This window comes from Lagenorhynchus albirostris, chromosome 8 (genome assembly GCF_949774975.1).
Source record: "Lagenorhynchus albirostris chromosome 8, mLagAlb1.1, whole genome shotgun sequence".
In the NCBI taxonomy this organism is placed as follows: Eukaryota; Metazoa; Chordata; class Mammalia; order Artiodactyla; family Delphinidae; genus Lagenorhynchus; species Lagenorhynchus albirostris.
In genome coordinates, this window is record NC_083102.1 from 58,386,908 (window position 1) to 58,409,156 (window position 22,249).

Below are 22,249 nucleotides of genomic sequence, written 5' to 3' on the forward strand. Positions count from 1 at the left end.
CACCCACCCATCTACGTTCCTACCACCCACATTCCTTTCTAGGAGAGGTGAGTTGTAGGCACAATTTCATTTATGAGGTTAGCTGAATTCCAACACCTGGCCATCTCTGAGCCCAATTTACTGGTTAATGATTATGATTATAGGACACGGAGATGAGACTGATTGAGAGGTCAAGGATGACCGATTCATGTAATAAACAGGCAGGATAGATTCTTTAAGTGCTACTGGGAATTTAGGAGGAAGAAAAAAAATCAACAAATGTATCTCCATGTCAGAGATGTGACATATAGATGAATTCGGGATCTTCTTTCTTTCCTTATGATTTGTGAAGCAGGCTTGGTGCTAAACCTATTCTACTTCCACAAAGACAAAGACAGATGGAAACCCTGCACTGCAGATATTCTGAGTCCATTAGCTTGGACTGAGGCAGACGACTTATGGCTCCAGCAGGCTGAAAAAGTGGCAGTTTTCTCATCTGGAAAATGAAAGGCTTGGACTGGATAATCTTCCCTCCAGCGCTAACATTCTGTGTTTCTTTGATTTTACATCAAAATGGTGTTTTCTTAATCAGCTCTCTGCTGCTTCCTTTCTGATATCATTTTTCTTACCACTACAGAAGCAGACTTGAGTTTCCAATCAGTTGCTGCATAGAGCTGCCTAATCTTTGCCGTTAATTGGCAAGCAAAACACACTCCAGTTTTCAGATCTGGAACCAGCTTCTTTGCAAGAGAGTTAGAAGAGGCTGTCTTTGCAAATTGCTTGTAGAGGAAACTTGAGTATTAAGATGACTAGGTGTTGGTGTTAAGTGATTCCTTCCTTATCAAAAGCAGGTTGCATACCATATAGCTTAAAAACTATGCTTGGAACACAGATTCAATGTGCACAGCTAAATGGAAATGTATATATGGATATATACAAATGTATTGTGTGTGCATATCTATTTACACACACACACACACAGGCACAGGGTTGATCCTCCCCAGTCCAGACTGTCTGTGAAACTATTTGTCTCTACCAGGGAAAATCCATATCACCAAATACCTTTCAGTGTCTGAAATCTGGAATTAGTATCTTAGAACTTAATTCTATTGTATGAATACAGATTCCTACATAAATTCAGATAATCCTATGAGGGTCACACTTTAAACAATCCTCAGTCTATTAGACCTTAGTATAAATTAACTTTGGATTTCTTTTTAAAGAACAACTTTGGATTTCTTTTTAAAGAACAACTTTGGATAAGGGGAGAGTTGGGAGGACGAGAAAGCAAAATGGCCCTAGCATTCTGAGTGAGATGAAAAGAGACTAAAGTGTGTGTGTGTGTGTGTGTGTGTGTGTCTGTCTGTCTGTCTAGGTTGGAGGGTGGGCCATAGAAAAACAAAATTCTGGTTGGGAGCATTCATTCCCTCAGGATTAATCAGCATTGTGCATAACCCTATAAATAACCTCTTTTAAAAAATATAAATTTATTTATTTTTCGCTGCGTTTGGTCTTCATTGCTGTGCATGAGCTTTCTCTAATTGTGGCAAGCAGGGGCTACTTTTCGTTGGCAGTGCACGGGTTTCTCATTGCGGTGGTTTCTCTTGTTGCGGAGCACAGGCTCTAGACGTGTGGGCTTCAGTAGTTGCGGCTTATGGGCTCTAGAGTGCAGGTTCAGTAGTTGTGGCTCACGGGCTTAGTTGCTCCACAGCATGTGGCATCTTCCTGGACCAGGGCTTGAACCCGTGTCCCCTGCACTGGCAGACACATTCTCAACCACTGCACCACCAGGGTAGCCCTAAATGGCCTTTTTAAACTAAATTATTTTTCCTCCTGGCCAGGAGCACAACAGTTTATTTTAATTTTATTTATTTTTATAAATAGTAATACACGCATAAGGTACTAAATTTAAAAGCTCAAGGGGAGCATTGAAGGATAAGTAAATCTATGTTCTTGTCCCCCAGTCCCCACCAGTGCAACCAGTTTCTTGTGTTAGGTGTTTATAAATATTTTCTTACCTGTTAGCCTTTATGCACACTCTTCGGCTCCCTGCTTCTCTCATTCAATAATATATCTTGAGATTTTTTCCATACCAGTATACACAGAACCGCCCCCTTCTTTGTAATGACTGTATAGTGTTCCACTGTACGGATGTACATACTTTATTTAAACAGTCTCCTATTGATGAAGATTGAGGTTGTTTCCAATCACTGACCATTAAGAACAATGCTGTAGTGTAGTGCATGTTGTTGTCCTGGGCCAGGTTACCAGGATTTATAACTCCCAGGAACTTCATACTCTTCATAAAGAGTTCAATGCAAGTAGTGTTCCTGGGAGTTGTGTAATACAGTGGCCCTTATATGGCATTTCACACATGAGTGAATGTACTTGTAGGATAAATACCCAGGAGTGGTGCGTAGGTAGTTCTTTTCACTTAAATGAGAGACTTTTAATACCTAATCACCAGGCCCACCTTTAACGTGGTCATCATCCTCTGAGTGCCCTCCAGATGCTCATTTTTGTTGCCCAGAAGTATTTACAATATTTTAGATTTTTCTGACGTCATCTAATCAGTGAAGAATACAACTTGTACTTCTCTTGTTCTGGGTGCTATACCCTATTAATGTAGCTAAAGATTGTGTCAGCATTTGGGCAGCTTCATCTTACTGTTGGCTCATTTCTAGATTATTGTCAACTCAAATACTTAGGTTTTTCCTCAAATAAATTACCATTAAATCCTAATCTGCTGGGACTTCCCCGGTGGTTCAGTGGTTAAGACTCCGCACTTCCAATGCAGGGGATGTGTGTTCAATCCCTGGTTGGGGAATGAAGATCCCATATCCCACGCGGTGCAGCCAAAATATTAAATAAATAAATAAAGACGATCTTTCCCAAAAAAATCTAAGAAAAATAAAGAAACTCATAATCTGCTTACTTTGTACTCGCATAGTGGAATTTTTACAACCGATTGTAAAAACAAACTTCTGATTTATCCATGTTAAAATTTATATTGTTGTTTCCACCCTAGAGTCTCTTCTAAGCTGTTGAGCTCTATCTACATCTTCATCTTGCCATTAAATATTTCATCTTTCTGTACCTATTTTCCATTCTCCACTCATAGTGAGCTTAATGCCGTGGCTCTGGGTATTGACATTGAAAAAAGGATTTATAAAGTTATCTTTGTTATAGCTTGTCAAAATGGCAATCACTGGACACTTGGGAAAAAGGGACTAGTTCAGTGTTCAGAAGTCAGAGGTAAGAGGGAAAAAGGAAAGAGAAAGAGAGAGGGTGAGAGGGAGGGAGGGTGGGAGAAGAGAGAGAGAGAGAGAGAGAGAGATTTTCAAGAGCTAATGGGAAAATTTTATTTAAGATCTCAGTTCTAGGAACAACTATGCTTCTCCTGACCAATTAATCTGTGTATAGCTTGTGGGCATAGTTAATTGTGCAACACATCATGTTTTCCTGTTTATTTTGGCTGCTGGGAAGTTCAAAGGCAAATTTACAGTGTGGTTCTAGCATATATACAACACAGTTTATATTTTGGGTACCTATCTGACCCTGGACCTCTTTTTATTTTCCTTCCTTATTTTGCCTTCCTTATTTTTTCCTTTGCCCTTATTTTCTAGATCATTAAAAAAAAATCTTGTGTAAAATTTGTAAGCTGCTATAAATTCTTCTTAATTCTTCTTCGGAAAGAGGTGTTGTATAAACTGATAGACAGGCAAATAAAATCTTGGTGTGACAAATTTTCTAAAGACATCAAATACATTCATACCTTAGCTTGACAATAGCAACAACTAGAGGGAAAAAGAACTGTGATGGAATGAACATTATAAGCTTGTAAGTAACAGCTTTGGAATCATTCAAGACAATGATTGGGAGTTAAAAAAAATCTTTAATAAGAATGTCCTGTAAATCATCACGTAAAATAAAATGCAGTCACATAAATGAAGGTCTCAAACACAAATGCCTTGGACAGCCAGGAAGGTAAAGTAAATGAAGGACCAAGATAATAGGGAAGAGTAGAAAGCCCCTGTCCCATTTAAGTAATCCAAATACACTACTAAGCTAAACATTTGCAGATTCATCAGCCACTAGTTTACAACTTCCAAATCATCCCCCAATTTTATAAATGTGACGAAAGTAAAATACTTTGTAAAAATCCTCACTAATTCTCACAGGGAGAAATCCTAGGCCAAGAAGTTAAACTTTCTCTCCCTTTCTTTTTTCAGGTTATTGGTTGCCTAGTTACAAATTAAAGTCTTCCTGGGCCACGGGCCTGCATCTCTCTGTCTTGTTTGGTCACGTGGAATGTCTTCTGGTGCTACTGGACCACAATGCTACAATCAACTGTAGACCTAATGGGAAAACCCCTCTTCATGTGGCTTGTGAAATGGCCAACTTGGATTGTGTTAAGATTCTCTGTGACCGTGGAGCAAAGCTCAATTGCTACTCCTTAAGTGGACACACAGCTTTACACTTCTGTACAACTCCAAGCTCCATCCTGTGTGCCAAGCAATTGGTTTGGAGAGGTAAGTCTTTCTGGGTGGCTGACATTGTCATCTACTTGCCCAGTCATGGTTTTGAAAATTGGTGACCCTTACTTACCTCCGGCAATGTAGTACATACCTCTATTCATTAAGCCTAATTCAGGGGGCCCTAAAAATATGTAGAGAGATAGTTATGTTGGCCCCAGTCATTCAGTGATGATCACATTGAATTCTTATTACTGTTTTAATTGTAGGAGTCTCGTTAATTAACACATTTATTTAACAAATATTTATTAGCTTCTAGAATGTCAGGTAATGTGCTAAGAAAGTAAAAAGAGAAAATAGTTTCTGACTTCTAGGAGCTTATATTCTAGTAGGGGAGATGAATATTGATGAAATAAATTATAAGTACATAACTGTAAATTGGGAAAGGAGCAAAATAAGGTGCTATGAAAGAGAACGTCAGGAGTAAACTATTATAAAATGTGTAAAACTTCTCTAAAGATACAATATTTAAGCTAAAACTTTATAATGAGAAGGAGCTGGCCATTAAAAACAAGAGCAAAGAAGAAAAGTCTAGGGATAGGGAATAGCATGTGCAAAGTTGCTAGGGGAGCAAAAAACTTGGAATATCCAACACATGGAAGAAGGCCAGTATGGCCAGCGTATCATGAGGGGGTGGGTGGGAGGGATAAGAGGGTAGAGGGTAGTGCCGCCAGATGACATTGGATGTGTCAGATCATATATGGCCTGATGGGTGCCGAGTGTGGGGTTTAGAAATGGAGCCACTGAAAAGTTTAAAGCAAGGCAATGACACGGTTTAATTTTCACTTAAGATCATCAATATGGGGTCATTCATAAGCTGGGTTGGAGAAGGCCAAGAACGGAAGCAGGGAGACCAGCAGGGAAACTCTTGCAATAGTGTAGGTGGGGGGGATGATGATTTTCACTAAGGGGAAAGCTTGGATAGGAAAATTAGAAAATGGGTTTGCAATGTTTTAGAAGCAGAATTGGTGGGACTTGGAGATGGATTTGATATAGGTGGGGGTGGGGCTGGGTGACAGAAAAGGAAGTTTCAAGAATCATTGCCAGGTTTCTGGCTTTAGAAAATGGCTGGATAGTGATGCCATTTTTTAAGATGGGAAAACGTGGGGAAGAAGCATGTATGTGGGGAAGATCGTTATACCATTTTTTTAAAGTTGGGTTTACAGAGGTATAATTTATATACCGTAAGTTCACTGTTTTTGAGTAATAGAGAGTCGTGAAACCATTCACCACAATTATCTCAAAAAATCCCCCGATGCCCTTGGTAGTTAATTCCCTCACTCTCCCCCGACCCCTGGCAACTGTTGATCTGTTTTCTGTCCCTTTAGTTTCATCTTTTCAGAATGTCATATTAATTAAATTATACAATATGTAACCTTTTGAGGCTAGTTTCTCCAGTGTAGCATAATGCATTTGAGATTCATCAATGTGACTGCACTCACCAGTAAATCAGACCTTTTTATTGCTTAATAGTATTCCGTGTATAGATGTAACACAGTTTATTGACTCCCTAGTAGAGGGGCGTTTGGATTGCTTCTAGTTTTTGACAATTTTGAAAAAAGCTGCTCTAAACATTTGCATACACGTTCTTGTATGGACATGTTTCATTTCTCTTGGGTAAACACCTAGGAATGGGAAGATGGGTTGTATGGTAAGTTTATAAGAAACTGCCAAACTGTTTTCCAAAGTGCTTGTACCCTTTTGCATTTCCTCCAGCAGTGTGTAAGAGTTCCTGTTATCCTCCATCCTTGTCAGAACTTCGTAATGTCAGATTTTTAAAGATTGTTTTAGCCATTATAATAAGTATTAATAGCATCTCATTACGCTTTTAATTTGAATTCCTCTAATGACCAAAGACATTGAGTATGTTTTCATGTATTTGTCTGCCAGCTGTGTGTTCACTTTGGTGAAATATCTGTTCATTTCTTTTGCTGCTTTTTTTTTTTTTTTTTTTTTTTTTTGCGGTACGCAGGCCTCTCACTGTTGTGGCCTCTCCCATTGCGGAGCACAGGCTCCGGACACGCAGGCTCAGAGGCCATGGCTCACGGGCCCAGCCGCTCCGCGGCATGTGGGATCTTCCCAGACCGGGGCACAAACCCGTGTCCCCTGCCTCAGCAGGCGGACTCTCAACCACTGCGCCACCAGGGAAGCCCGCTTTTTTTTTTTTAAATGGTTGTGTTCTTGTTATTGATCTGTGAGAGTTCTTAATATATTTTGGATACTAGCCCTTTGTCAAATATGTATTTTGCAAATATTTTAATTCATTCTTTGGATTTTCATTTTTCTAATGGTGTTTTTAAAAGAGCAGAAGTATTTAATTTTGATAAATTCAGTTTATCAATTTTTACCTCTTATGATTTGTGCTTTCTGTGTTCTAGCTAAGAAATGTTTGATTAACCCAAGTAACAAAGGTTTTCTCCTACGTTTTTCTTCTAGAAGTTTTATAATTTCAGGTTTTACTTTTATGTCTTTGATTGATTTTGAGTTATTTTTTGCATATGGTGTGAGGTATGGGTTGAAGTTCATCTTTTTCATGTATGGATGGCCATTTGTTTCAGCATCATTTGTTGAAAAGATTATTCTTTCACCATTGAATTGTTTTGATATTTTTCTCAAAAGTCAATTGGCCGAGACTTCCCTGGTGGTCCAGTGGTTGAGACTTCACCTTCCAAGGGTGCAGGTTCGATCCCTGGTTGGGGAGCTAAGATCCCACATGCCTCACAGCCAAATAACCAAAACATAAAACAGAAGCAGTATTGTAACAAATTCAATAAATACTTTAAAAATGGTCCACATAAAAAAAATCTTAAAAAAAAGTCAATTGGCCAAATATGTATGGGTCCATTGATCTATATATCTATTTTTTGCTAATCCTCCACTGACTTGGTTGCTTTATATCAAGTCTCAAAAGCACATAGAGTGAGTCCTTCTAGGTTAGTTTTAAACATGAGAGGTTTCAGACCTCTTTGAGACATCAAAGTGAATAAGTCAAGGATGCACTTGATATAAAAGTATATATTTCAGAAAAGAGCTCTGAACTATAGCAGTAAGTTTAGGAGCCATTTGGCCTATAGATTGTATTTGAAGCCAAGGAAATCAATGAACTCACCTGGATAAACAGTGTAGAGAGATAAAAGAGAACTTAGGACCAAGCTCTGACAAATTCTTATGTTTCGAGGTTAGCAGGATGGAGAGGAGGCAATAAAAGAGAGTGAAATTATTCTAGGGTTTTGATTTCTCTTCCTTGTGATAACCACTTTCCTCTATAATTCTTTATTTCTAAGAATGTGTTAAAATATTCCACACTAAAAAAAAAAAAAGAGTGAAATGGATTGATAAATGAAGTTGGAGAAAATCCAAGAGCATTTTTGGCATCAGAGAAACTAAGAAAAAGGCAGGTTCAAGAATGGGGGAGTGGTCAGCTGTATTGATAGCTACTGAGAGGTTTAATCAGATGTTCATTAGATTAAGTGACAGAGTTATCACTGACAAAAATAGTTTTGATGAAATGGTAGGTGCAGAAGCCAGATCAGAAGATGTGAATGGGAGGTTAGAAACTAGAGATGGCATATGCTGACAACTGGTAAAAGAAATTTGGCTACAAATGTGAGCATAAGAGTAGCATGATTGCTGAAGGGGTTTTGGGGGGGGCATTTGTCACAGGAGACTATTATCTACAGTTGAAGATAAAAGGAAATGTTTGGGGACTTCCCTGGTGGCGCAGTGGTTAAGAATCCACCTGCCAATGCAGGGAACATGGGTTCGAGCCCTGGTCCAGGAAGATCCCACATGCTGCGAAGCAACTAAGCCCATGCGCCACAACTACTGAGCCCGTGTGCCACAACTACTGAAGCCCGCGCACCTAGAGCCTGTGCTCTGCAACAAGAGAAGCCACCGCAATGAGAAGCCTGCGCACAGCGACGAAGAGTAGCCCCCACCTGCCGCAACTAGAGAAGTCCCATGCGCAGCAACGAAGACCCAGTGCAACCAAAAAAAAAAAAAAAGGAAATGTTTGTATGCTGAAGGAAATGATTTATAGAAAGCAAACAGTTGAAGATGCATGAAACAGGATAACTGAAAGGTCCAAATCTTAGAGAAGTTGAGATGGGATGAAATCCAGAGACCTTGAGACACATCCTCCTTTTCAGCAGGTGAGCCAAAGTAAAAGATGGTTTTAATGCCAGAGCACTTGTAGATTTGGTTGTGGTAAGATGAGGGAGTCCCCATCTGGTACAAAGTCATCAGCCAAAATGAGAGCAGAAAGACTGGAAATTGGATGAGAGGGGAGGATATGGAAAGGTCATGGGGAAAGAATGGGAGGACATGCTTGAAGATGCTATGGTCTTCTCAACCTGTGAGAATTAAAGGGAAAAAAAAATCAACCCAGCTTATTCTCCTTCTTGCCTGCCCTGGGAGGAAGGGCCCAGTGCAGAGATGCTTGGAGAAAGACAGGCATCAATTGGAGCTTATCCACTTTACCTTCCCACATGGGGCCATCACCACCTTTCACATTTACTTATACATTTATTTTTAGATTTAGTTTTTTTAATCTACATTTTAACTAATTAATTTAAACTTTTAAGCTGTTTATCTTCAAAATTTTTGGAAAGTTAAGAAATTATATATTTGTTTAGTTATTGATCTTTTATATCACTACCTTTTCATCAACCACGGAGTAACAGTGAGCTCCCGACCTCGTCTTTCCTCAGAGGTGTTACCACACAGCTTTCCCAGAGGACACAGTTATTCCCCATGTGCTTTATCCCTAACAACAGAGGGAGGCCTACCTAGAGAGGGAGGAGTAAAGAGGCAGGAGGAGACTGAGCAACACCCCCTGTAGGCTGACACAAGGAATTGGACTGATAACCCAAGAGGAAGAGTAGAAGGAAGTCTGTTAAAGATAACTGACCCTTTAGCACCACGTCATCAAAGGTTGAAGCCATAACAAGAAAGATAAATTAGAGAACACAAAAATGTTTGTTTCAACATCTGTGTGGCAAACAGATTATAAAATTAAAAAGCAGTCATAAAACTGGGAAAAATATTTGGGACTATATGACAAAGGGCTCATATCCTTACTATGTAAAGAAACTTTAAAAATTAAAGTTAGGAGGGTAACAACTAAGAGAAAAAAAAAAAAGCACAAAGGGACCAAGAACAGGAATAGGTATTTAAGAAAAAAAACAGGCAAGCATATAAACGACAAATAAAGGTAACATAATGATCACTTGTATTGTAATCAGTAAAATGTCAATTAAAAATAAGAATTAGATGTTTTGTTGTGTTTATTACATTAACGAAGATATCAAAGATGATAGTACATATGTTGACAAACACGTGGGGCAGTGCTCTCACACAGGCTTAATGGAGTGAAAATGCATACGATTGAGGGGAATATCAAAAGCTTAAAACCTTTTTAAACTCAGAAATTCTGCCTCTAGGATTAGGGACTAATTCAGCACCTTTTGACTCAGGGTTCTCATTGATGTAGGGCCTCAAATTCAGACTTTGGATATATCTCTAAACAAGGTTATACACTGAGTCAGAGATAACTGATGAGAAAGAAAGACATTTATCGTGTAACAGAATTTTGCTTGGTCACGTGATCTGTAGTACACTAGAAATTGAGACTTCTCCTAATTCTATGAGAATCTTCAAAATAGTGGAGTTATAGTGTGTTTTGTTTTATATTTTTGCAATAAAAGCTTTGATTGGTTAAGAAATACATTTAAAATGTACCACAATTTTAAAAGATATATATTGGCATTTTTTAATTTTTAATGTACTTAGAATCTCAAAAAAGTTGCTTGATTTCTTTTTGCACTCAGAGAGTCATTTATATTACTGAAATACTTAAAAAATATTTTTATATATAATAGAAAAATTTAAGCTGTTACCTCCATACCATACAGACGTTAAAAATGATATTGTAAAAGAATGTTTATTGACATAGAAAGATTTAAAAATAAGTTCATAGGAGTGTATGAACTGCATAAACTTATTTTTCTAAAAATTATATATGATTATGCATATCAGAAAATAATATATGAATTATGAGTCAAACTTGATAGCATAAGTAATATTTAGCTGTAGCTAAGTAACTTCCAAAAGGAAATTTGTTATGTCAGATCCTTACTCTTAGAATAAATTTTTTTTTAAGTGTGGTACCTGGAAAATTTTTCAAAACAAAATAAAACTGTAAATCAGGTAATTGGGTAAAATTTCACCCATTTTATGAATGGAGGAAAGGAGAAGAGAAGTGCTTGGAGGTAATCTTCTAGTCTGGAAATTCTAGAAGACTGTCAGCATCTTGCAGCCTTTCTTTTGCATTTTTATGTCTTCAGTTTCTTGGACAGTGCTTGGCACATAGGAAGTACTCAATAAATGATCTCTGACTGATCTGGGAAGGGCTCCAGGAGCCCTGAGTGCATGGAAGGGAACTACTGCCATCTAGTAAATGGAAACTGTTATGTTCACAGTTAATTAAATGCTGCTGTTGGTCAGTTTTACTCCCTCAGTCTCTAGGGAGATAGCTGAGGGATGAATTTTCTTTCTCCAGGATTATGTGGTAGGCGCTTTGAGAAGTCACATACATCACTTTGTAGCTGGACAGAGGGAATTGAGACAGCACACAGACAAGGAAAATAAGTTAGGCTAAACATTAAACTCAGGACCAGAGAAGTCCATTAGAGGAAAACCAATGCCATGGCAACTGAAAACCGATGTAATTTCATTTGCTATTTAATGGGCTTTTTGTGGAAAAGTGCTCTTTGTGGAAAAGGCTAATTGAGGCCAAAAAATTGCATGCAATTTTCTCTTAAAGGATTTTCCCCTATTTTTTCAATGTTGCAGAGCCTGCTTTGTCCTCAGGCTGGATTTTGTCTGCTATTTTTTTGTTTGTCTTTCTACTTAATGCCCCCCATCTTCTGGCCTTTGTTTCCTTTGGTATTAGTATAATAGTGTTCATCAGTTGAGAAGGCTTATTTACCTCAGTGAAAATGTCCTTTCTGTGAATCCTGCATTTCCCTACAAATAAAGAGAGTCAGGTCAGGTTTAGCTGGCTGAAAAGCAGCATATTATTTCTACCTATTCCCTTTCGTAAGAGGAAAATGAAAGCTGCTTGCTTTTCTCTGCATGAAGCAAATCCTGACAGTTGGAGGAAAATTTGTTACTGCAGGAAAGCCATAAAAATTCAAATGTTTCCTAGCAGAATGTAGCATGAGAGCAATGTAAAGGAGACCATGCCTTTTAAAAGACTGTCCCCTGCTACTTGGTGTGACAGTGGCACGAGTTACCTGCATGTTAGGAAATTCCCTATTCAATGATGTGAACACAGTAAGGCAAGATGTCATTGGACTTCACTTTGGCCAAGAAATAGATATGCCTGCTTGACAGACACCTCTTTCACCAGTCCATCACCTTCTGTCTTTCCATCTCTTAGGTTATATATTGTAATAGCACAAATCTGACCCTCCTAGTCACTTGCAAATAACCTTGGGGATTTTTGTCCCATATGCTGTATGGGACATACACCTGTACAATAAGAATTTAATATTTTCTTTAAATTGACATTACTTATTTAATTTTAAAGGAACTTTTATATCACTATAAAAATTAATTTGTCACTATAAAAAATATGCCAAAATCCCTTGCTGTACATAGAAGGTAATAGTAACAGTAAATAATGGGCAATCAAATTTTTGACCTCTGTCAACCCAGAGACCTTCTTTTCTCAAATGGCAGAGAATGACTTTAAAAATCCTCGTCTTTTGGTTGCTGTTTTTTCTAGAAGCATTATCTTCAATTCCTCTGCTCTGAATGAATGAACTTGAAATTTGTTTGCAGGTCATTTCTCACATCCAGGCAAGCAGCAGGTGCTCCAGCCCAGTAAAGAATGTACCATGTAAAATCATAGCACACTTGGGAAGGCATTGCCTTAAGCAGGGCTTTGTAAAGTTGATGGTCTATTTAGTAGTGAATTTTAGAAGCCTGCCCTTGAGAATCAGGAGTGGAATAAGTTTGCTGCTCTCACATCTCACACCTTTGTCCTGGAGGTCCTAGCTGACACAAAGAGAAAAGAAAAATAAATAAGATGTAAGAAGATTAGAAAGCAGGAAGCAAAACAGCCATTATTTCACACTATATGTTTGTCTAGATTAAAAAAAAAAACCAAGAAAATTTAAGGTCAAATGGTTAGAATTCATAACTGAATTCAGAAGAGGTACTGCATTTGAGATCAATATACAAAAATCAATTGTATTTTTATATACCAGAAAGAAGCAGTGAGAAATTATAAGAAAAGATGTATTTACCAAACCACAAGAAATTTAAGGGACTTAGAAAATGTATTCAGCAAAGGGCAGAAGAAATATAAAGATTGATTAAAAGACATTAAGAGGATACCACATTCAAGGTTTATTACAAAAAATGTGTTTCTTGATTACTTGCTCCTCAGAGGCAACCACTTTCATTTCTTTTAGCTGATTAGTTTGATATTTATCTCCATATTGCTAAATAAATACCATTTATTTATGCATAAAATTGAAAAGAATAAGTAGCAACATAAACAGTTTTCTGAAAATCTATTGATTTATCATAATGGAAGATGAGGATCTGGCTCCTTTTCCTCCCTGCCCTCCCCATACAAGTATCTTTCCTATCCTCCATCCTCACAATATAATGACATTATAACTGTGAGGCTTGTACTAAACTAGGATAACCATTCCTTCTTTGTACGACATTTTGTGTTCCCTGGAGCTAATTGTCTTATTTTATTCATTTACTTATTTTTTTAATGAATCACCACTCTCTTAACCCCAAAACTTTTGCCAATAGTTTTAATCTTTTCTGAAAATATTTCAACAGGTATCTAATCAGTTTTATTTTCTTGAAAAAAGTCCCTTCTGGAGACTTCAGATCTATTCCAACCACTGTCATCCTGAAATCTCCATTCTCTCATCATCCTGGAGTCCCTTTGCCTCTCCCTATGTTAGATTTCCTGTTCCTGGATCCTGGGTCTTTCTAGATCTCGGTTTGTTGCCTGTTTGGGCCTCCGTTAGTTGATTTCTGAGAAAGGGTGCAAGAAACTGCTCATGCATTTATTTTACCCTGACTTGGCACAGAATTCTAGATTGATCATCATTTTCCTTTAGAATGATGAAGGCATTTCTCCATGGCCGTTTTATTTCCTCATGGTTTCTTTGTGACTTATTATCTTCCTTTCTGAGAGGTTTAGGATTTTCTTTTTGTTTTTTGACATTCTGAAATTCCATGATGATGTGCCTTGATGGGTTGATTTTCACCTGTAGTACTGGGTTCTTTCAACCCCAAAATGTGCATGTCTCTCAGTTTTGAGAAATCTTCCGTAATTATTTCTTACCTGAATTCTTTTCTTTTGTTTCCTGTATGCTCTCTTCCTTGAGTTGCTATTATTTGGATATTGTATCATCTGGACTGTTCTTCTAATTGTCTTATATTGTCTCTCCTGTTTTACATTGCTTTATCTTAATGCTCTATTTTCTAGGAGATTTACTCCCGATTATTTTTCTTAGTTTCTTGTTGTCTCTACCATCTTAAAGGTTTTCCTTAGATGTTTTATAATCTTTGGCTGTCTGCTGATATTTAAAATTGAGTGACTAAACACTGATTTGGAATCTACGTGTATGAGTGGGGTTAGTTGACTGTTGACTTCACTCTAGGGGATCTAATGGGACCTGTAATTTGAGAACTTGGTGACATATTATCTTTAGATATTTTTTCTTAGGCTGGTCAGATTCTCCAAAGAAATCTCTACCTGGCTTCTTTCTGGAGGGCCAAGGCCTGGTTGCCAGTATTCTAGGCTCCCAGGTGGGGAAGAGGACTTGGAATGCAAATGTGGTATACATGCATTCTAGAATGCTCTGCCTGGCTGAGCTAACTTCTACTCCTACTTAAGGCTTTAGTTCAGACATCAGTTCCAAAGATCATTCTTCCTGAATTCCCTTAAACTAAGTTAGGTCCCAATGTTATTCTGTATTCTCATAGCACATTGTAATTTTCCTTTGTGGCACCTATATTTTATTTGCTTAATCCTTTTAGTAGTTCTACACCCCTCACTAAACTCTGTTTCATAAGAACAGAGTTTTGCTCAGCATAGCCCATGCATAATACATATTGGTTGTTGATTGTTTATTGAATGTTCAATAAAGAACAAGTACTAGAACTAGGGAGGACAAGTGTGTTTGAACCAGGGCAATTCCATGACTGTTACTGTCAAAATAACTCTGCGTTATTCTTTTCCCATATGAAGAGAGCAAGCTGGGATGGAGGGAGAAGTCAGAAGTGTCAAATAGTACTGAGAAATCTAGTACATTGAGAGTTAAAAATTTTCCATTGGATTCAGTGACGTGGAAGGAGACTGTAGCAATCAATTGAGTGAAGGTGCAGAAATCAGAACAGAGGGGACTGATAATGAAAAAGAGATAGTCTGAGTGTGAACAAGACTTTTAAAGAGTTTGTGAAGAGGAGGCAAGAAGACAGATGAAGAGGGAAAGGTGCTGAGAAATGTTTTCTTCTTGATAACAGAAACCTGAGCATTTAAGAAACTGATGACAGAATTCACTAGTGAGGCAGATATTGAGGACAGAGTGTAGAGGAGAGATAGTTTATGGTATGAGGATTCTGAGAAGTTTGGGAAATGAGATCTAGAACGAGGCAGAGGGATTGACTCTAGAGAGAAGAACACCTGTTCTATTGTAGCTGAAGGCAAAAAATGAGAGAGGATGGGAGTTGACACTGGGTAGTCAGACTTTAAGGAAGTTTCCCTCTGAAAGGTATTTTCTATGTAAAGTAGAGGTGAGGAGATCTGAGAGTGAAAAGAGAGGGAAAAGGGTTAAAAGATTGAGGAAGTTAAAAAGGTTTTAAGTTATTATGGTGGAGAGTGGGGAAAAAAGTTGAGTAGAGAAACATTGGCTTGCTGAGCAGTCTCAAGGACCCAGTGGAGTTTTTATGTTTTACTTTATGGTGGTACCGATCTTGTACAGGTGGCACTGCATCTGTAGTGATTTTTGCCATATAGCTCGCAGCTGCTTGGGTGCAGGTGCTGAGACAGTAGAGAATTGGGTTCACTCAGGATTAAGTTCATTCATAGCACTAGGCAGGTGCTATGAAGAGTTGGAGGTAGTTTAAAGTTTTGGCAAAAGAGTGATTGAAATGATGGAGAATGGAACTCAGCTGGATAGGAAGGGGAGGGAAGGAGTATAAGGACCGTCTAATGGACAAAGAGATCACAGAGAGGGGTTCTAATGAAACCAAGGTACAAAGATAGGCAGTTTTGGTCAGAGAATTGGATGTGGGAATTCGTGATTTCTGGAGACTGATCAGTTTCAGGGTAATGACTCAGTCCAGGTATGTCTATAGGTGGGAGCGACCAGATCAGAAAGGAGGAGAAAGTCACAGGAGAGAATGAGATCGAGAAACTGAGAGACAGTGCAGTAAGTGGTCATCCGAGTGATTGTTAAAGCCACCCAGAATTTGTGTGGAGAGGGATCATGTGAGTCAGGTGCCAAAGTCTTCAGAAACTGATGGGGAGATAAATGTATTCAGGAAGGAAGGTAGGTGGTATCGATGAAAAAACAGAGCCCCAAAGAAGCAGTGATATTCTTTTTCTTTTTTTCAAGAGAATTAGGGAAAAATTGGAAGCATCAATGGGGAGTCAGAGATATAAAAAAGGACACCCAGCTATATACTGCAGGCCAGAGTTAAGCATCCCGCATCACTTCTTTCGGCTAGGAATAGGGCAAAGCTAGTTTGGTTGCCATGGTGACCAGCGCCCTGTCTCTGGGCTCATTAATCCTGTGTTTCAAACTAAGCACTTAGCAATAGCTTCTGAATAAACGCAACAAAGCTCTGCATACTGAAAAGGGCACATTCATGTTAAGCAGGGGAGAAAGGTTTTAAATTTCATTCATTAAACTTGAGTAAATAATTTAATATCTTTGTGCATCAGTCCTCCTAGCTAATGAATAAGGATAAATGCTTAATGGAAAATCTAGCCTAATAAAGTTAACAGCATTGGCTTTACATATAAAGGAAATTGATGTTGCTGGTATATATGCATATGAAGGGGAAAATGGAAAGGAAAGAAACATATAAGTGTCTGTGATGTGGAATGTCAGGTACTTCAAAATAAAATGTCTCATTTAATCCTCACAACTACCATGTGAGATTGTTCTTATTATTCATATTATTCTCTTCATTTTATAGATGAGGAATTGGAAGCTCAGAGTAGTTAAATAAGGCCCCAGCTAACACAATTGGTAGAATTTAACCAGGCTCCGTTCTAACCAATTGGGCTCCAGGGTGGTCCTACAATGTCTTGCTGAAAATTGCATACTGCTTATTCTTCTGGGACTTTTGGCTAATTGAAAAATTAGGAGAAAAATTTGTGCTAAGGTGATACTACCTATATAAAAGAGCAGTTTAAATGCTGTATTAGAATTCCATTAGCTTAAAAAAATTTCACCATCATAAGATGATTTTAAAGGTTCTTCTTGGAAAAAAAAAAAACCCGAGAAGATAGCTGGGCATATTAAACGTGTGTTTAATTGAAAGACGTGAAGAGGGCTTCCCTGGTGGCGCAGTGGTTGAGAGTCCACCTGCCGATGCAGGGGACACAGGTTCGTGCCCCGGTCCGGGAAGATCCCACATGCCGCGGAACGACTGGGCCCGTGAGCCATGGCCGCTGAGCCTGCGCGTGCGGAGCCTGTGCTCCACAACGGGAGAGGCCACAACAGTGAGAGGCCTGCGTACCAAAAAAAAAAAAAAAAAAAAAAAAAGACGTGAAGAAGAAAACTCGCTATTTGCAAGTATAGGTACATGTACATATACATGTTTCCATATATGCTAAAAAATAAATTAAAAAAAGAAGGTCTAGAGTTGCAAAGCAGATCCTTAACACAGAAGCTGATATTTTTCTTCTAAGTATAATGCCTTTATTTGGGTTTTCTGGCTTTGCTCCAACAAAGGTGTAGATAAGTGATAGAAAAAGATGTATTAAAAATCCATTAATTCATTTTCCTTAAAATTAAATTCTTTCATTAAAAAGATAAATTTCTAATTCCTGCTTCTAATACAGCAATTTGATCAATTTCTAATTTGATCAATTTCTAATTCCTGCTTCTAATATAGCAAGGTTTAAAATATATGGAAACAACTGGGTACAAGTTAAATATCCCTGTCACGAAACTTAGCTGTTAGCCATTTCTTTTAATTCAAATACTAATTGTTTTGGTCTCAACTATATGAATATCCTAAGTCTATTTTCTTAAATTTGGGCTGCTTACTGCTGCCCCAGACAATTCCCAAGTGTTTCTTCAGCAGGAAAGTGTTAATTCCAGCCCTCTCTCCCATTAGTATTATAGGTTTCCTTCTCCCACTGGCTCCCTCTACTTTAAATTCTCCTATCAAAGGCCATATGTGACCTGAGTTGTAAGTTTTCCGTCTGGATATTTTATCTTTGTTTTATAACTAGCAGCATCTGAAACCAGAAATTGAAGGATGAAATTTCCTTGGGCTTGCACTGCTTTATGTTTTTTCTATCATCACTTCTCTAATTTGTTCTTACTTAGAGGAGGCTGGATCTTATTATCTTCTGAACAGTTTAAACACCATTTAGCAAAAGATATCAGCTTTATAAACAGAAACGTAAGTGTTTTCTTTGTAATCTCCATAAGTAATAATTTATGGAAGATAATCTAAACAATTTTAATAGGAGACTCCCAGGGCCGATTTGGAGGTAAAATGGTTAAATCAAACAAGAGCCTGGGGCTTCCATCTCAGTTTTCTATTAAATTAACGAAGAAAACACCCAAATAGAGGAAGTGACAAAAGCATCAGAACTGGAGGCTAAGATTCTAGCATACGCCTGCTTCCTGAAAAAGTTTCTACTAATTAGAAAGCTAATGGGAAGAGAAAAAAGTGGATCCCCTCTTTTCTGAGATAAAACATCTCCCTGGCAGTCAGAAGAGGTATTAGCCAACCCCCACTGAGAGCCACTGAGGGCTGAATACTTGTGGGGAGGCCCCTAGAGCATCCTTTGCCTTGGTTCCTTGTGCCTTAGAAGTACCGGCAGCCCTCTGAAACTCTCTTCAGTTAAGAGGGCCATGCCAAGCAAAGCACCAAGTGGTAAAGGCAGGAAGTAAATCCACTTCTTGCAAGCAGAGTTGAATTAACCTGGGTTGGGGCGGGAGGAAAAGACTGAATAAGAGCCCTGGGGAAAGGTCCGCTTGAGCTTAATAATAATAGTAACAACAACTGGATATGGCATTTCTGTGGCATGCCTGGCATTTTATCATATTCTCATTTAATCCTCACAACTGTCCTATGAGAGCAATACTGTTATTTCCATTTTCAGGTTAGAGCACTGAGCTTTAGGCGAGATGCTTAATGGTAAGACCAGGTTTTGAATGCAGGTTGACCTCAATGCAGAGCACCTGCTTTTTCCACTAGGTGGGGCTGCCTCTCCTTTGCTACTCAGAATCCTGCCAATAATGTAACTTAATCTTGAGACTGCCCAGTTGCCCTGTTCTGTGAATCTGTCTCCGCTGTAGGCTGGACATGTCAGTCAATAAACCAGCTGCTTCCTCAGCTCCTTCTAGAACTGCCTTGTTCACAGCCCCTGATGAAGGGAAGGCTTAAGTTGTTAAGTTCTGTAGCACTGGATCCTTCCCCACCACAGCCCATTAGACCAGAGGTGGTATTCAAGCCAAGGAGCTCAAATATGACTTGATATGAAAATATGAACTCAAGTATAGTCTTCAGAGTGTAGGTTCTTGCGTAAGATCACCTGGGTTCAAATTCTGACCCCCTTCCCCATTCACTACCTACGCGAGAGAGGGCAAGATTTAACCTCTTTGAATCTCAGCCCTCATTTACCAAATGGGGATATTGATAATAATCCAAGCTGATTCTAGGTCAAATAAGTTTGGGAAAATGCATGTTAAATTAGACAGATTTCCTCACCATAGGACTTTTCAGAATCCTTCATATGCTAATGTGAATTGTGACTACACCAAGGGACACAAATTTTACAAATTTATTTAACTACAGTGCTTTTATTTTTAATGAATATTACAGTACTAATATGCCACAGCACAGGCTTTGGCAAATAATGGCTTAGAAGAATGAGATTGGGGTCTGTAGCTAGAAGGGGAACTCACATTTGGTGCGTCAGGCATCGCACTTAACCTTGTGTACATCAGTCTTCCCTCTAGTTTCTCATCTGAGGGCAAATTCTATTTCACTACAGTAGGCAGAATAATGACCCTCCAAAGAGGTCCACATGCTAATCCCTGGAATCTATAAATATGTTACCTTATATGGCAAAAGGGATTTTGAAGATGTGATTAAATTAAAAACCTTGAGGTGGGGAGATGGTATTGGACTGCCTGAGTCAGCCCATCTTCTTAAAACTGGAGAATCTTTTTTGGCTGTGGTCCGAGGAAATGTGACTATGGTAGGAAGGTCAGAAAGATTTCATGTGAAAAAGATTATACCCACCATTGCTGGAATGTGGGTGGGCTCTAGAAGCTGGAAAACCCAAGAAAACAGATTCTCCTACAGAGAACCACAATGAGTCCTGATCTTTGCACACTTTTATTGGTTTTCAAAAAAACTGAACCAACAGAGAGAGAGAGGGAGAGGAGAGATTTGTTTTAAGGAATTGGCTCATGAGATTGCAGAGGTACAGGAAAGTTGCAGTTTGAGACAAAGACAGTCTGGAGCAGAATTCCTTCTTCTTTAGGGATTGCAGTCCTTCCTCTTAAGCCTTCTGCTGATTGGATGAGGCCCACCTACATTGTGGAGAGTAACCTGCTTTACTCAAAGTCTACTGATCTACATGTTAATCTCACCCAAAAAACACCTTCACAGAAACATCCAGAATAATGTTTGATCAAGTATCTGAGCACTGTGGCCCAACCAAGTTGTCACATAAAATTAACCATCATACCTACTAAGACCTACATTAGATTTCTGACATACAGAGCCATAGATAATAAATTTGTGTTGTTTTAGGCCACTAAATGTGTGATAATTTGTTACTGTAGCAATCAGGAACTAATACATTCACCTTCTACCCATTATAAGGATTGCCATCAACTGTAATGCTAGTCATTTCCTATTGAGGACTTGGTCATCTGTCCCGCAGTTTTGGTGCATTTCCCTAGTTCCATCATCAGGGGTGGATTCCAATTCTGACATAGATTACCAACCCAAACTCAGCCACAGCTCCTGGACCTCCTCAACGCTCACAACCTTCATCCCATTCCGATTCAGCCATCCACTCACATTATCGCATCCTGGCTCTTGACATTGCTCCATTATTTTCACTTCCAATCTTTTCAGCCGTCACCCCCTCACTTACACCTTACCAGATCTTCATTGACATAGTGACTCCAGGTCCTTGCACCTCTCTCAATCCAGATGTCCCAACCCCATCTCACTTCATTTTTTCCCCTCCTCACCCTGGGCGTCCTGGTTGATGACTGGTACTACTGTATCACCAATGTTATTACTTCTTTGACACAGCAGTGTTCTTCTGAGCTAACACACACCTGAGCTAATACACCTAATCCCTGCTTACTGGTGACTATCTACAAAAATATAAAGTTAAAAAAAAAAACAGAGAGTGGCATGGACATATATACACTACCAAATGTAAAATAGATAGCTTGTGGGAAGCAGCTGCATAGCACAGGGAAATCAGCTCGGTGCTTTGTGACCACCTAGAGGGGTGGGATAGGGAGGGTGGGAGGGAGACACAAGAGGGAGGAGATATGGGGATATATGTATATGTATAGCTGATTCACTTTGTTATAAAGAAGAAACTAACACACCATTTTAAAGCAATTATACTCCAATAAAGATGTTAAAAAAAAAGTTCACCAGTTACATCATTTTTTTTAAAGATTTCTTTTTGATGTGGACCATTTTTAAAGTCTCTACTGAATTTGTTACAATATTGCTTCAGTTTTTTTTTTTTTTAATGTCTTGATTTTTTGGCCGTGAGCCATGTGGGAATCTTAGCTCCCCGACCAGGGATCGAACCCATACCCCCTGCATTGGAAGGTGAAGTCTTAACCACTGGACCACCAGAGAAGTCCCCACCAGTTACATCTTGATTTTTAACTACAATAGTTTATTGTTATATTATCCTTAATTTTGAGACAATGCTGCTTACTTTACTTGTTTGCTTTGAGAAATTTTATTTCCTCATTGTTTGTTAAAGGAAGTTCAGTTTGAATTAACTCATCAAACTATAACTGATCTTATTGTAATTAATTCAACAAGTATAAAGGACTCTTCAGATTCTCTTGGAGTTAGGAAAAATACATCTATTGTCTTCCTTTCATGGGCTATGATTGTAAAATAAATCGAGATTTTTATCAGAAAAACAAACAACAAAAAACCATTTAGCCACAGCTATGTAAATTAAATATATCAGCAAACTATAAACCAAAGAATGAATGAAATTTCTACTAATTACATCATCAGAGGGACTGGATTGGGATATACATTTTTGTGGAGATGCTACATAGTATACCTTCTTAAACAAAATAGGATAGGTGGCCCCCCAAGAGTTAGGGAAAGAAGTTGACTCTAATGTTCACTCTCTGGCTTCACAAATTCCTCCTCCCCTTAACTTCTTCATCAGTCTATATCCATTGAGAATACAACTCACAGCATGTAACATGTCA

The 22,249-nt window shown here is 38.5% G+C and overlaps 1 protein-coding gene across 2 annotated transcripts in view; it reads left to right on the top strand.

Moving 5' to 3' along the window:
- Positions 1 to 22,249, top strand: part of ASB4 (ankyrin repeat and SOCS box containing 4) — a 121,796-nt gene that overhangs the window by 63,060 nt on the left and 36,487 nt on the right. For both annotated transcript variants that reach the window (XM_060157054.1, XM_060157055.1), the window contains one exon: positions 4,212 to 4,511. In XM_060157054.1, the coding sequence (XP_060013037.1) occupies positions 4,212 to 4,511 (300 nt within the window). The remainder of the gene's footprint in view (positions 1 to 4,211; positions 4,512 to 22,249) is intronic.